Source organism: Balaenoptera physalus (assembly GCF_965194825.1).
Source record: "Balaenoptera physalus genome assembly, chromosome: 11".
NCBI lineage: Eukaryota > Metazoa > Chordata > Mammalia > Artiodactyla > Balaenopteridae > Balaenoptera > Balaenoptera physalus.
Window position 1 is genome coordinate 16,879,525 of NC_138896.1, and position 16,553 is coordinate 16,896,077.

The window sequence follows — 16,553 nt, forward strand, 5'->3', positions numbered from 1 at the left end:
AGTGATTCAGTTATACAGTACATATATATACATATTCTTTTTTTATATTCTTTTCCATTATGGTTTATCACAGGATATTGAATATAGTTCCCTGTGCTATACAGTAGGGCCTTGTTGTTTATCCATCCTACATATAATAGTTTGCATCTGCTAATCCCAAACTTCAAGTCCATCCCTCCCCCTTGGCAACCACAAGTCTGTTCTCTATGTCTGCGAGTCTGTTTCTGTTTTGTAGATAAGTTCCGTTTTGTCGTATTTTAGATTCTGCATATAAGTGATATTATATGGTATTTGTCTTTCTCTTTCAGACTTTCTTCACTTAGTATGATAAACTCTAGGTCCATCTATATTGCTGCAAATGGCATTATTTTGGGTTTTTTATGGCTGAGTAGTATTCCGTTGTATATATGTACCACATCTTCCTTATTCATTCATCTGTTGATGGACATTTAGATTGTTTCCATGTCCTGGTTATTGTAAATAGTGCTCCTATGAACATAGAGGTGCATGTATCTTTTTGAATTATAGTTTTGTCTGGATATATGCCCAGGAGTGGGATTGCTGGATCATATGGCAACTCTATTTTTAGTTTTTAAGGACCTCCATACTGTTCTCCATAGTGGCTGTACCAACTTACATTCCCACCAACAGTGTAGGCGGGTTCCCTTTTCTCCGTACCCTCTCCAGCATTTGTTATGTGTAGACTTTTTAATGATGGCCATTCTGACCAGTGTGAGGTGGCACCTCATTGTAGTTTTGATTTGCATTTCTCTAATAATTAGCACCACATCTCTCTTCTTAGCACCATACACTTATATCTAACTTCCTTCAGATTAACTCTCCAAATGTCACTATATTCAAAACTGAACTCCCCCCCACCCCTCACCTCACCACTCAAACCTGCTTGTCAGTCTAGATTCCTTATCTCAGTGCAGAGTACCTCTCCCCCCTCAGCTGTCTGCGTAAGAAATCTTGGAGTCTTCCTCTGCTCTCCCCTGTCTTGTACTCCTGTCTAACCAAGTGCCGCCTGTCCTGCCTCTTAGCTATTGCTCATGCCCATCTCACCGACTCCCCTTGCCCCTCGCTTCCTTTGGGACGGTGTCATTTCTTCAGAACCACTGCACCCTCTTCTCACGGTCTTCGGCCTCTAGCCTTGCTCCCATGCTCCATCTCTAACAGCATAACAAAACTCTTTCTGCAACTCAAATTTGATCATTTGTCACATTTCTTGCATTGTGTGCTCTAATCATTTAGCCGTTTCTTTGATTCAACAAAGCTACGTCTTTTTTCTCTGCCTCAGCATTCCTATACTCGACCTACTTTCTTACAGTATAAAATGGCATAATCTATCAATAGACTCAGTTCTTTTCTTTCTGCTTTTATCAAAAGCTGACCTCCCCAGTACACCATACTATTTTCCCTCCTCAACCAAATGCTGTCCCATTTCAGACTGAGTTTAATGGGCCCCGCATTGCCCACACGCTGACTCGGGGAACCTGCCCCTGCAGGAAGTATAATAGAAGAGCCCAAGGTAAACATCAGACCTGCCTCAGCCTCAGACCACATCCTTGGGAGTCAAGGCCTTCACTTACCTCTGAAGGTTTCCTGGCTACTTCATTTCTTATCCCTGACTTCAGTGTCTCTTACTGCTTTTTGCTTAGTCCCTGTTCTCACTGATTCTCCCAGTTCCTAGTTCTTCACCAACAACCCTTTTGATTCTCAGTCTTTGTTATTATCTTGCAACTCTTGGCTGTTTCCACCCTTTTGCCTCAGGATACGGTTCCTGAGGTGGAATGCCTGTCCTTTCCCGGTCATGTAGTAACTGACCAGTCCTTGATCCCTAGCCGTTATTACCTGGAATTTTGACTCCAGCCCCTTGTAATGTATTTAGAGCCACAGTCTCCTAGTCCCGATGGCACCATCATTGCCTCTTGTCTTCATTGCCCCCGCGTGACGCAAAGGTCAGCTATTCAGAACCTGATCGTCCAATTGGTGAGTTTCCTTGGCTCCTTATCCTCTCATTCTTACTTTGCTGCTGCTACTTGCCACTTAATCAGTTAACCACTTCTTAGGCTCTCTGCCAGAAAGGGAGCAGGAAAAAATAAGTGTGTTGAAACTCTCCTTTCTTAGCATATCATTTATACTTTAAAAAAACAAAAACAAAAAGAACAACTTATTTTAGTAGTTGCCCTAGAATTTGCAATATACATTTACAACTAGTCCAAGTAAAAGAAATCCACTTTTACATAGGATGATAAAACTTCACAGGTAGTATGAATACCTTGTAATAACAAAATAATCCTAATTCCTTCCTCCCATTCCCTGTATCATTGCTGTAATGTATTTCACATATACTTAAGTATACATAATCAAATACATTGTTGCTATTATTGTTTTATCTAACTGTTATCTATTAGATCAATTAAGAATAAGAAAAATTAAAATTATTTCATTTTCACTTATTCCTTCCTCAGTGCTCTTGCTTTCTTTATGTAGATTCAGATTTCTGACATATATTATTTTCCTTTTCTCTAAAGAACTCCTTTTAACATTTCTTGCAAGGCAGGTCTACTGGCAGCAAATTTCCTCAGTTTTTCTTTGTCTGAAAAAGTCTTCATTGTTCCTTCATTTTTGAGAGATAATTTTGCAAGGTACAGAATTCTAGGTTGGTGGATTTTTTCTCTCAACACTTCAAATATTTCACTCCATTCTCTCCTTGCCTTCATGGTTTCTATGGATAAGTTAAAGGTAACTCTTACCTTTGTTCCTCTATAGGTAATGTGTTTTTTCCCCTCTGGCTTCTTTCAGGATTTTTTTCTTTATCTTTGATTTACTATAATTTGAAAATGATATGCCAAGGTGTAGTTTTCTCGGCATGTGTCCTGCTTGGTGTTCACTGAGCTTCCTAGATCTGTGGTTTGGTGTCTGACCTTAGTTTGGGGAAATTCTCAGTCATTCTTGTTTCAAATATTTCTTCTTTTCTTTTCTCTCTTTCTTCTCCTCCTGGTAGTCCCATAACCACATATGTCATACCTTTTTTAGTTATCCCACAGTCTTTGGATATTCTGTTCTCTTTTCTTTCAGTCTTTGTTCTCTGCTTTGTAGTTTATGAGGATTCTAGCGATATATCATCCTGTAGCTCAGAGATTCCTTCCTCAGCTATGTTCAGTCTATTAATAAACCCATAAAGGCATTCTTCATTTCTGTTACATTATTTTTGACCTCTAACATTTCTTTTGGTTCTTTCTTAAGATTTCCACTCTCTGCTTACATTGTCCATTTGTTCTTGCTGTCTGCTTTATCCATTAGAGCCCTTAGTGTATTAATCAGAATTGTTTTTGATAATTCTAACATTTCTGTCATGTCTGGTTGTGATTTTTGCTCTATCTCTTCAAATTGTGGGTGTTTTTTGCCTTTGACATACCTTGTGATTTTTATTGATAGTCGGATGTGATGTACTGCTTAAAAGGAATTGCCTTTAGTAATGTGGCAAGATGTGAGAGGTGGGGAAATATTCTACATTCCTATGATTACATCTCAGTCTTTTAGTTAGCCTAGGCCTCTGGACTGTGCACTTCTCGGTGTTTTTCTCTCCTCTTAGGTGGGATAGGATGGCTAGGTGGGCTGGAGTTGGGTATTCCATTCCCCAGGTCAGTTAGGCTCTGGTAATAATACCGTAGCAGGTTCAGCTTTGATTAGCTACTTTCTCCTGAGGGCAGACCTTGTTAAACACAGAGTGCACTGGTGTATTTCAAAATGGTTCCTTCTCCCTCTCCTTCTGCTGGAAGCCCAAGGGGATTTTCTCTGATATTTACTGTGGGAACCTCATTGAGCTTCTGCTAGTAAATCTCACAACATTGTGAGGGCCCCTACTGCTGAATCCCACTGGAGTCCTTAGCTCTTAGAGCTGTTAGCACCGGGCCTCCAACAATCTGGCAATTACAGTTCCGGTTTTCCTGCCCCAGCGCTGGTTCCCACAGGGATTCGCTCTGCCCTGGGAAGCTGCATGCCCGGTGATTGCCTGTTGGTCTCTCCAGTTGCAGGGGGGGTAGAGGGGGGCAGGTGGGGGAGGGGCAGTAGTTTTCCCTGAGTTTGTGGTTTTTCAGTCTTTTCAGCTTATTACTTGTGAGGACAGAGTGGTAATTTCCAAGTTCCTTACGTGCAGAACCAGAAATCAGAAGTCAGTACATTGAAACTCAAACTTGCTCTTTTGTCTCCTTACCACAAAGTATGATGAGGATTTGTTGAAGCATTTATATTTTATTATAATATACCTTAAGCACACTGAACTCTCTGAAAGCTTGTAGGTTTTATCATTTTTGAGAATCTGTATGTAGAAATGACATTCATAGCGTTATTATGGTTTTACCTTATAATGACACTATTTTATTTGAGAAAACTTTAATCTGCAAGTAGCGAATGGGCAGAGAAAACACTGAATTCGTTTGAGGAACCAGGAGAAGTTAAATTGGTGGATACCGTTAAAACTCAGTTGATTGTGTAACTTCACGTTCAAAATACAGGTTCTCATCACATGTGGGATGTCTTTCAGATCCGAGCTCTTTTGTTACCGTTGATAAAAATTGAAATAATTACATCATCTGGAAATCGGAACTGTTAGAAATCCTCCTTTGGAGCCTTTAATTTTGTTTGGTTTTGTCTGAAAGGGAGTTTAAACATGGATATAAAAGGGGTTCATCAGTGTTTTCTGTCCTTGCAGAGTGAAATTCAAAGTTCCTATAGGCAGGAAATGCCTATAGGATAGAGATCTTCAGATGTTCAGCTTGTCAGAAATGTAGAAACTTTACCATATTTGCATACTGCCTCATTTTAAACCCAGCTGCAACCCACAGAGACTGCAGGACTCGGCATGTAGTTACTTTTTACCATCCTCTCATCCCTGTGGCCAGGACCTTGAGATTAATGACGAGGTGGACTTGAAGGCACCTCATACTGTTCTCGGGGAGATGTTTGCCATACTCATTGTACTTTGGCCACCCTCACTCCAAGTTCATCACACAACTTGTTTGACACGTTTACTTTTTGAACACTTGGAGAATTAACAGGTGGTTGCATGACTGAGATGTTTATTTTAACAGGCGAAAAAGTGGGAGGTAATTTAGACACACACTATGATGCAATAGGAAACTACCTAACTATTCCATTTTTGGCTCAGCTTTTCGTTTCAGTTAAAACTGCTGACAGCAAGGCTCAACAGGTCTTGTAGCTTCGTATTGTTAACATTGTCTGCACGTGAGGAACTGGCTCAATAGCAATAATGACCATGCTTTAGTTACTCGTACACGAAACCTTCTCCTTGGCTTTAGCACTAGAACTTAGTAAAGGGTCTCTTCTCAGAGTTTCTGCCATCCGCAGTTACATTGTGAATACAGAAGGCTCTAAAAGCCCTACATCTATCTCAACATGCTCTAGAAAACAACTTGTAACATTCTCTGTCTGAATATAGAATGGTCAGAAGGCAAAATCCTACAAACAAGACGACAAGACAGCTAATTGTTATTTTCCTTGATATGTTCATCCTGATGTGTCAGGATATCCGTTAGGGTTGATTCTTGAACTGTCTTCATTCAGTGAGCAGGAGGAACAAGGAATTTTACTGGACAGTTAGTTGTTCATTTGGTTTGGGGGTCAAGGGACTATTGCCAGAAGTGGACGTGGTCAGAGATAGAGATTCTAGGTGAGAGATGGCTGACTTTTTCCGTAAAGGGCCGGATAGTAAATACTTTAGGATTTACGGACTATAGGGTCTCTGTTGCAACCACTCAACTTCTGCTCTTGTAGCGTGAAAGCAGCCATAGATAATACATAAGAAAATGAGAGTGGCTGTGTTTCGGTACAATCTTATTTACAAAAGCAGGCAATAGGCTGGATTGGCCCAGGGGCTATCATTTGTCAATCCCTATTCTGGATCCCAGAAGATACAGTTCTGGGCTATATGACTCTGACCTCACAGGAAAAATAACAATGGTGTTCAGTTAACTGGACTAGTAACATATAACCTTCAATATTCATAGCCAAGACTTTACTGTAGTTGTATATAATAAATTTGTTGTCAGAAAAAAAGGGCATTCTTTCCTCACTGTCTTCTTTTGGGGCTTAGTCTGAATAGTGTTATTTGCTTTTTATTTATACCCTACTTTCTTCCCAAAATAATAGAAGGTATATTTAGATTTTAGCAATCAAAATAAAGATATAAAATCCAAACCCACATAAAAAGATCACATGAAAGAACCTCTGAATATTCCTTATCCACCTGCCAACTCAAGCTGGTAGCTCAACCATTTTAGGGACTGATTGGTCCTTGGGACACCTCCTAAGTTGAATACTGATATGCTGCCTATTTTATCTTCTCAAGCATAATTTCCTTTCTGAAAAAAAATTTCCCCAGTGTTTTATATTGTCTCTTACCAAAGGAAGTGTTAATATCCGTCATTTTTCTTCTGATTGAAGTATAAGCCAAGAACTGTTAAACAAACTAAGTGGGTGTATGGAAAGGAAAGAGAAAATTATAAGCTAATGAAAACTTTGGCGGGCAAGTGACCTGTTCAGAACAGATTCCAGGGCTCATAGAGCCAGGGGACTGTTTCCAAACTGTTAGAGATACATCTCTGCTCTCTAGAGAAAAGGAGTGTTAGATTATTTTCGAGCCCAGTGGTCAGAAGCACAGCTCAGAGCTGGACAGAGGAGGTAGGAATTTTAGCTGAGCTGCAGGGAGAGATGACTGTTAGTGGGTGTCAGAATGTGGAAACAGGCCAAGTGAGTTGAAGGACTGCTAACTGGAATTGTGGCTCCAAAGACAGTTCTGAAGTAGGGAACTAATCTTTGGGAAAACTGTGAGTGTATACAAATGACTCTAACACAAGGTCCTAATTCATATCAGCTCTGACTGCTGAGCCAAGTAGCTGCCCAAGGTCATGTAGAACCTATGCCGGGGATCTGCCTAGACTATGGCGTAGGGGAGGTGTGACAGATGTGCTCATGAGGAGGCTGGAGTTTAAAGAAGGAAACACTTCCCTAGGAAACATGGGTACCAGGCAAGCATTAACAACATCAGAGTAGAACCTGGAACAAGATGGGGGCAGCATTAAGGACAAACAGGCCACTCTCATGACAGAATTTTAAGATGTGGTAGTGGGCTAACTCTATGATGTATAAAAAATAAATACAAGAAATAAATTCTATAATCAGCAGCTGGGATGAAGTTCAGTATCTGTTTTTAAAATGTCTTATCTATTTTCTAAATTTAAAAATGTTCTCACCTTTAAACGAAAAAGAGAAATTAAGAATTTCCAACCTAAGCCGCAATCCCTTCTTCTCTTTCACTCTTGATGAGAGGACACACTGGTCTAGTGTTTGGGGGAGGGGGCAGCTTGACAGTTTCTGTCAAGGTAATAAACATGCATTCCACTTGATCCTGCAACCTGACTTCCATAATTTATCTTTTTTAAAAAAAATACACACACTCAAGCTGGCAAAGATGTTTGTGCAAAGATTATCATTATATTTATAAACTGAAATGCATTTCAGGAAAAAAGTTCAGATCTCAGAAGTTTTTGGATTTCAGAACTCTGTCTAAGGGATTGCAGAGCTGGATATATAAGCATTTAAGTTTGGCAAGGATAAATTGTGAAGAGGAAAAAAGTAAATTTCAGAACAGTGTATACGAAATGATTCCTTTTCTTTGAAAATAATAGTAATCAATTGTGTGTGAAGATATATGCACAAAAGGTCTGGAACCATCCACAAAATTGCTCATGGTGGCTATGGGGGGGTGGACAGATCACAGTGGATTAGTAAACAAGCTGATTCTTACAGTAACTCTCACAAGAGAACCGCACACTTCTTCATTGTCACAGACACTGAGAAGCAGGAGGTGGAGAAGCCCAGCTTCTTCTAATGACGAAAACATCATTGGAAGTGAAGAGAGGCTTCTCTGTTCATAACTGTATATGAGACTTACATGTCATCATTACCGATACAATAGTTTTATGCCTAACTCAGGTATATTCATTTATTCATTAGTTTAGCAAATATTTATTGAGGGCCTAGTGTGTGTGAGACACCATATATATAACAGTGCCATATATACATATCTATGTCACTGTATAGCAGTGACAGAGCAAAGATAGCCTCACAGCTGCAGGCTCCAGCAGACAGACCCAGGCTGTGACCAGGAAGCCTGAAGTAGGCATATTGCTTGTTTAAATGGATGCGTGCTAGTGCCTAACTCAGAGTAACTGAAGTTGGTATTGCAATGAAATTGAAAGTGTCCTAAATATGCTTTTCTTTCTTTTCATAGTTTCTTCTTCATTTTAGTCTCTGAATTATGCATTTATTATAAATAGAGTTTTAATGATGGAACCTTCTAGAAGGAGGTTGCCTCACTGGTCTGTGACAGTGACCCACATAGCCATCAAGTGGCCTTGGTTTCTGGTTATATCCACTTGTCCCAGGTTGACAGTGTAGCCCCTCAGCTTGCACAAAGGAGGAATCTCTAAATAAACAATGTTGTAAAGCAGATACATACATACATACAGACAGACAGACAGATACACATGTGTATATTTTTGCCACCAGTGTACTCACATGTTTGTGTTTTCTTCCACAGAAAAAGCAAAGAACAAAAGATCTTTCTCAAGTATTTCATTCCTACAATCCATATGATCACAAGGTAAGAGAAGAATGTTATCAGTGTTCCTGGGTAGTAGAAGTCCTTCTGAACGTATAGCACACTTTTCACCAGTATATAGTGATTTTGAACTACAGTTACCAATTACATTTATATTTCAGTTTTAATTTTTTAACTCTTTATCTCTTGTAAAGAAAAGAGAAGATCTGTATTTCTGTACTAAAATAATTCTATTTTATGCATATTAAAACCTAGTTACATATCATCACTGAAATCTCAAAGACTGTGAAAAGACAGATTTGGGAGTGTTTTTTGATTGGTGGGTTTTTTCTTTCCAAACAGTGTAGTAGACGAACCTGGCTTTGGAATTGGTAGAGACAGTTGAAATATTATCTGCCAACTGTTGGTTCTCCATTGCTTCTGACAGAAAGTTATGTTTCTAAATAAAAATCCTAACAAAAAGCAGTGCTGAGAATCATAACTGAAATATTCACTCCCGAGAGTTTTGCTACACAGAAGACCGAGTAGTGTAATGACCCCTGCATCCCCATCCCATAGCTTCATAGACCCATGGCCAGTCTTGTTTCATTTATACCCACACTCTCCGCTTCCTATATTTGAAGAATTCTCAAACATCTCTTCACTTATAAGTATTTCACCATATATTTGTAAAGGATAAGTTCTCTTTAAAAAAAAAAAAACATAACTTTTTAAAGAAAACGCTCAACACCACATCTTCATGGGGAAATACATTAAAGTATTCTGAGACTTGTACAAAACTTCTATATCATATGAGGTTCCAGTAAATCTGTTAATTCGAGGTGATTTCAGAAGCAAACAAAACATTCGCACAGTTGAAATGCTAATATAAACTTAAATCTTTATCTATGAATCTACAAGGAGACATGTGGTAGGGATTTTTTAACTAGCCAAAATAAGTAGTGTGAAAACTACTCTCCTCATTTGAGAATACAGAGATGTCTGGATTGAGGAGGAAAAAATTGTGCCAGTTGTTCATAGAAGTTGAAAGAATTTGAATAGCTTCTAGTGTTTCTATAGTGAACAGTTGACTTAAGCATCAGAAATTTGTCAGAAGAGGTGTTTATATTCCACGTGACCGCGGCGATATACAAGACTAAAAATTTTATCATTTCAAGTTACATTTTTCAAGTTAAATCAGTTCACTTTGCAGAATATGGCAATTTGTTTGAAAGCGATTGAGCGAGCCAGGCATGTCTGACAACGCAGGCTGAAGGTGCAGGCTGATAAGTAGTACAAGAGCAAAAGGAATGAGATTGGCCAGATTTCTGATGGGGAAGTTGCATTTTTTTTTAGACGATGCCATTTTAATAAACATAAATGCAACAGTGGCTGAAGTTAACATTTAACAACAGCAACAACAAGAGGCTATGACAAATCAAAGGTTTTGCCTGACTTGTCTAAATTTTGCCCACTTCGAACATTTTTTTAATTCACAGTTTAGGGAAATTCCATTATTCTTTTATTAGAACTCTTAATGGAACTTCGCCATTCACAGCTTCTCCCAGCTTCCTCTTCATATCCTTTGTGGCACTGTATCAAAGTCACCTCAGATGATTTTGGCTTCCCTTGTGAAGACTTCATTCCTCTACAAATTAGTCATCAGGCAGTGAGGAATTGAATGTAAAATGCTAGATGGAGTTCCTTTTGATCTTTGCTTTAAGATCGGTAATAAATTATTGTTAAGTAGCTGGACTGCTTGATGAGTGGTTTTTCAAGCTCCCAAGGTTTAGCCTGTTGGCATTCTGTTTTATTCTATATGTGTAGTAAAGGAAAAGGGAAAAGTTTTCCTTCTAGCTCCTGCCCCTTACTGCCTCCTCCGGATTTTCTAAGCGCCAGCCAGGCAAGTCTAACCGTGCTACTTTGAACTGTGTCTCTTGTTGGTCAGTGTCCCCAAAGCCTAGAATCACAGGGATTGAGTAACGTGCACTATTTTCTCAATATTAGAATGTTCCTTTTTTCCCCATAAATAAAATAATAGAAGGCTGTGATTCGAGTTACTTTGTCACTTTTAATTACCCAATTATATTCGAACAAATTCGTTTTCTAGGCAGAAAAAACGTTAGTGTAAAACGTTTTGTAAGATGTGGTTAAAGTTGGTTTAAACATCTCATGCTCAATGAGATTTCTGGAGTGATCTTCAGGTTAAATATATACATATGTCATAAATAAAAGCTTATATAAAGCTTATATAAAATAAAATATAGGCTGTCTGGGATTTGCTTTAAAAAAGAATCAAAGGAGGAACGTGGGTAGTGCACAGTAAAATAAGGTTGGCCATGTGTTGATGATTATTGAAACTGAATTATTGGTTTGTAGGGGTTCATCATTCTACTCTGTGTATTTTCTTATATGATTGAAATTTTCCATAGTAAAAATGATGCAAGAAGTAAAATAAACTATGGTCTGCTCCTGGGAGCGAATGTTGTGGTATTCTTTTCCTCTCTAGCTAAATTTTTTTAATTGTTCATTTTTCCCTTGATGTAAATTTGTACCAAAGAAGGAATACGCAGCATTTCAGTGGGTTCATTATGCTGAGTAAACTCAGAAATGCAACTCCTGTTCTAGAGTTGGCATAATTTCCTGGGGCTTCATCCCAAATTATAGTGGGTCACTTAAATGATAGCCTTGCCTACAAGAAACTGTTAAAACAGTTGTAATTACAAAGGGGCGTTGGTACCACCGTTTTGTTCTCAGTGAGTCAGTTATATTTGCTCTTCTTTCCTTCCCCCCAACCAAGACTGCTCCTGCCTGACCCCAGACACAGGAAAGTCACCAGGTTAAACAAATTTGTTGTTTGAGTGAAGCCAGGTGCATTTCTTAATCATACTGTAAAGCCATTGTTTAGGTTGTAAATGGTCAGTTTGTTTTCTCTGAGGTGCTGTTGCAAAAAGCAAATAAAGCTTAGGGCAAAATGAGCATTCAAAATTAGTCTTAAGAAAAATACCTGATTTGTTTTTTTAGACTCTAAGACAAATTTTGCTGGAGACTGGACGAATTTCAGTTTGGACTGTTATCTCTGGTCCCATGTCCATTTTTTAAAAAATTGTTTTTCGGAGTTCTCATAATACAAACTTACACAGAAAGGCTTGACCAAACCTAATTCCCACATATCTATCCTAATAAAAGGGAACATTGGTAAAGGGAATCCAAAGCAGCAGGTAATCTGATTGTATTTTGAACATTATATTCTTTCCTCTGTTATTTTAATAAACACATAATAAACATAGCTTGGAATTTCTGAAAACACATCATACTAGCTACCAGGAAGATTATAGGGACAGAGGTCTTCCACTTCACAGGCAGCCAACCTGGAGTTGAATTTTTCCTTTGGAGAAGTCACAGGTAAGTAGAAGAGGCTGTAATTAGAACACTTTTATTAAAGGTATGCAAATTAGCATATGCTTTTTATCTTCGGCCTGATGAAAATATTGCCATGCATAGAAAAGATGTCTCTCTCTTTCTTATTTCCTTCCTTCCTTCCTTCCTTCTTTTCTTTCTTGTTAGATTTTATCAGAATTATGTGTTTGGAGAAATCTAGGTTTATTAGCTAAACACAGATGTTTTTTATAATCTGCTTTTGTAAAAAGCTACTATAAAATATGAAAATACTTGGAAAGAAAAAAGTACACAGTTCCGTTTAGATCTATAGTGGTTTTTAACATCTGCAAAATTGAATAAGTTCCTATTCCATTATTCTTTTATTAGAACTCTTAATGGAACTTAAGGGGCAGAGATTATTTAAACAAATAATCTATATGAATTAATATATACTTGACCATTAAAAGTGAGTTTTTAACAGGTTGTCACTGTTACAGTTTCTGTATTTTGTGAAGTGGGCTTCTCATTTTCTTTTAGTGACTGTTGTTGTTTTAATAATTTTCTACATTTGTGAAATGTTCTACATTTCCTACATAAATCAGCGGACAAGTAGAAACATTATTATATGGCTCCTGTGTTGGTGCAATAAACTTTTCTTTGTCTTTTGGTGACCAATTTTTTTTTAATGACTTTTCTACACACATAGACATGTATCACTTGAACTGTAAACAAACTCACATGTCCAAAAAAACAGCTTCGTGTGAATACACTTGATAAGTTAGCATGTGAATAGATAGAACATCACTCACTCCGAGGGATTTTATGTAGCAATCTTAGCCGTCAAAAACACAGCCGGGAACCTGAAAGTAAGGCAGCCTAGGCCCAGACCGTCAAAATCATCTAATTCTCTCTCCCCGCCTCATTACTTCTTCAGTTCGCCATCCACAAACAGTCCAGTTTTTTTTTTTTTTAATAGTTCTAACAAACATAGATGCCTGGCTTCCCAAACCACAGTCAACCCTAGCAGCAGTTAAAAAAGAGGGTAGTTATTGCTTCAAGAAGTCAGAGCTCCATTAAGAAGTGGCGGCATACAAAATGAAGGCAAGCACAAGGCCATAAAAGCTCTAAGTCATTAACAGAGGGACTCTAAAAGTGCAGCTGCCCAAGTCCACTTCATTTGGACCCAAATATCCCTATAATACATTTTTGTAGTCCCAGAGTAAAATAATAGGACCAAAATTATATCAAGAAACAGATGTTTTGTTTAAAAATAGTAGAGATGTGTATAATCTATTTTTACAAACTATTTTACGAATAAATTTCATTTATCTTGAAAACTCTCTTAGGAACAGCTGGTTCTTAATAAGGTTGGATAAATGAAGTATGTATTACTATAGAGAGTGGTTTAATAAAAGAGAAGTAGTGAAAGAGTGGTTGAACATGTATTGGTAATTGGGTTAAGGACAGAAAATATGTGTGAGCATAAAAAGTGAGAAGGGTAGAATCAGTCTTCCCCCAAATTATTCATTCATATAATTAGATACTGTAAAAATATTAAAGCCTTTGAGAATTATTATAAGATATTTTTATCCTAAAGATTACTCTAGGCCTAACTTGAGTGAATACTTGTAAGTAGTGAATCAGTACAATGCATTTTTTTTAAATTTTTATTTATTATTTATTTATTATGTTTATTTTTGGCTGTGTCGGGTCTTCGTTTCTGTGTGAGGGCTTTCTCCAGTTGCGGCGAGTGGGAGCCACTCTTCATCGCGGTGCGCGGGCCTCTCACTATTGCGGCCTCTCTTGTTGCAGAGCACAGGCTCCAGACGCTCAGGCTCAGTAGTTGTGGCTCACGGGCCCAGTTGCTCCGCGGCATGTGGGATCTTCCCAGACCAGGGCTCGAACCCGTGTCCCCTGCATTGGCAGGCAGATTCTCAACCACTGCGCCACCAGGGAAGCCCGAGTACAATGCATTTTTAACTGAAGTATTAAGTATACAGAAAAAGTTGATATGTATTTCCCTTATCCACCCTTCTAAGACTACCTTAAGAACTGTCATGAATACAGCCACTTGCAGGAATTCATATCTCCTAGTGCACAGTGAACTATATAATAAAAAATGTAAAATTATATTTTCTGCGGCTTCATTTGGGCAGAAGCCCAATCTATTCCAGAAGTCTTGGGACAGAAAAAGTTTTCAGTTATACACCCCCCTTTCTTCCCTTAAGAGATTAGTAGTCTCTATGACATCAAGTTTCATAAATACATATATCATACCTTAAGCAAAAGGGACGGTTTCGTTTCGGAAAATCATGTATTGATTTACACTTCTCCATTAATCAAATATGTCTAGTGATTTAAGATAAGAGTTACTTTATCCAGCTCTTTATGTTTGAAGAATAATGGCCATTTGACTCCATCCTCAGGCAGCTACAGTACTGTCAAACCTTCCTCGTCCCCTGTGCTTTGAATAACATCATGCAGCAGCAGAGTGCTGTGGGTTGTGCTTTAGAGAGGGAGATGCAGACTTGGATTATTGCCTGCTGGCCCTGTTGAGCTTTGAGCTATCTGCTGTCTGGAAACAGCAAATTCAGTTTTTAATGGATACGGCACTCTACGATAGCCAGATTTTCATGGCACATGCAGAGAAAGAAACAAGTTATTGATTTGGCATGTTTATGCCATGCTTAAAACAGTTCTCTGCAGCAGGTTGGCCAAAGCCATTTGTGCACTTACCTCCGTTCCCCATCTCTGGCAAAGACTAAAAAATGTTTAAAAAGTAATTTTCGGGATGTTGCTAAATATCAGGAACAATTGGATTAGCTTCTAACTGTTTGAGTTCCCTTATTGTCACGTTAACATGTGTCATACTAAAACCATGCTCAGGTTATGGCCTTTAAACACAAGGAAGTGAGCGCTTCAGTAAATATAAACCCATTTCATTGGCTCCATGAACTCCACTCTAAAGTCGGTTGAATAACTCAGCCTCAAAATAATGGACATACTAAAAAGCTCTTTTGGTGTAAAATCTGTGCTTCCTTCTCTAGGTGACCATATAATTGTTACCAAAGAGGCAGATATAGTTTAGCTGCTTCCAGCTTCAACAATAGGTATCTCTAGCCACGCTTTTGCTTCCTGATGAATGCCAACCTGATCCAAAAGCATTTTCCTTATTTTTAACTTTCCTCAGCTTGTGATTCAAGTTGAGTGACAGGTCATGTTTCCTTGAGCCTAACTTTGATACTGTACCTATGTATTTTTTTCTTTTCCTTCTAACATGGCATTGTTCTAAAAATCAAACATTATTCTTTTACATGTTGATTTAATTTACCTTGTTACTGTAAATGCAGGGGTAGGTGGTATGGAAGTATGTGTAAATGGCAGAGATTTTAGTGATGTTGAAATGATATATCCAGGGACCCATAGATGTCAGAATTCTGCTCTGGCAGTTACCCTGAGGATTGACAAGGAGACTGGAATCTGATTGGACCTTTATTATTATTGTTATATTATCATCATTATTATCATTATTATTATTATTATTAAACTACTTACAGCACGCCCTGTAACTGGTAATATTCTCCAAGCTTTACATATACACATAACTCATTTAATCTTTATACCAACCCTGTAAGTACTGTTATTATCCCCTGTTTTATAGATGAGGAAACTGAGACACCAATTAAGTAACTGCTCCAGGTCACACAGCTAGTAAGTTATAGAGCATTCCAGCTCCAGAGTCCATGCTCATCACCCCTATGCCGTGAGTAGCTGCAAATCTGCTGAGTAAGAGGCTCGGATAAAGGTGGACTGACAAACACAGCTTAAGTTCAAGGTCCAGATGGGCCTTCTTACCCTGCCTCTTTCCCTCCAACCCCTAAATCTAAATAGGCAAACTCTATGTAGAAACAGAGGTAGGAGAAGGAACAAGGAGAGAGAAAGGACGGCAACAGTGCAGGGGAAGAGTGTCAAGGATTCCATTGACTGGCCTCCCTGTAAAGCAGACAGTAAAGCAGCCAAGCTTGTGCTGACCACGGCCACCCTCACCTCCACTCTTACCCTGTCTGATTAATTCACCGTCAGCCTGGGGCAAAGGAAGCTTGACTTAAGCTGTACATCAGGGCTGATATCATCAGAGACTAGCAGATGACTCTTAAGCGCTGTCGGGCACACTTTTTCTCACAGAGCCCTGTTCACCTCGCTCTCCTTTCAGCTCCCCTCTGTGAGGGTGGGAATGGGGCAAGTTCCAGCCAAAGGATGGGAGTTCTTTAGGGCCAAAACAGCAGGGGATGTCCAAGCCAGGGAAATAGGGCACGCCAGGCTAAAACCCTGGAGCCCAGAGAAAGGTTGAGGAGAGAATCAACTGAAGTCCAATGGAGATGGGGAAATGGCAGCAGGGCAGGTTAGAAACTGGTAGACTGCTGTCCTGTTCCATCTCTCAGGACACCAGCTAGCATGTGCGACTTATTTCATGGGCAGGTGGCGTCATGAGGCAAAAGTCAGAACGTTCCCCAGGTCCTGACTTAATGTCCTGTTTAGTAGC

General features: G+C 38.9%; 1 protein-coding gene across 4 annotated transcripts in view; it reads left to right on the top strand.

The window, feature by feature from the left end:
* The window catches only part of CDKAL1 (CDKAL1 threonylcarbamoyladenosine tRNA methylthiotransferase), a 640,596-nt gene that overhangs the window by 503,379 nt on the left and 120,664 nt on the right, over window positions 1–16,553 (top strand). For all 4 annotated transcript variants that reach the window (XM_082415179.1, XM_082415181.1, XM_082415180.1 and 1 more), the window contains one exon: window positions 8,630–8,692. In XM_082415179.1, the coding sequence (XP_082271305.1) occupies window positions 8,630–8,692 (63 nt within the window). The remainder of the gene's footprint in view (window positions 1–8,629; window positions 8,693–16,553) is intronic.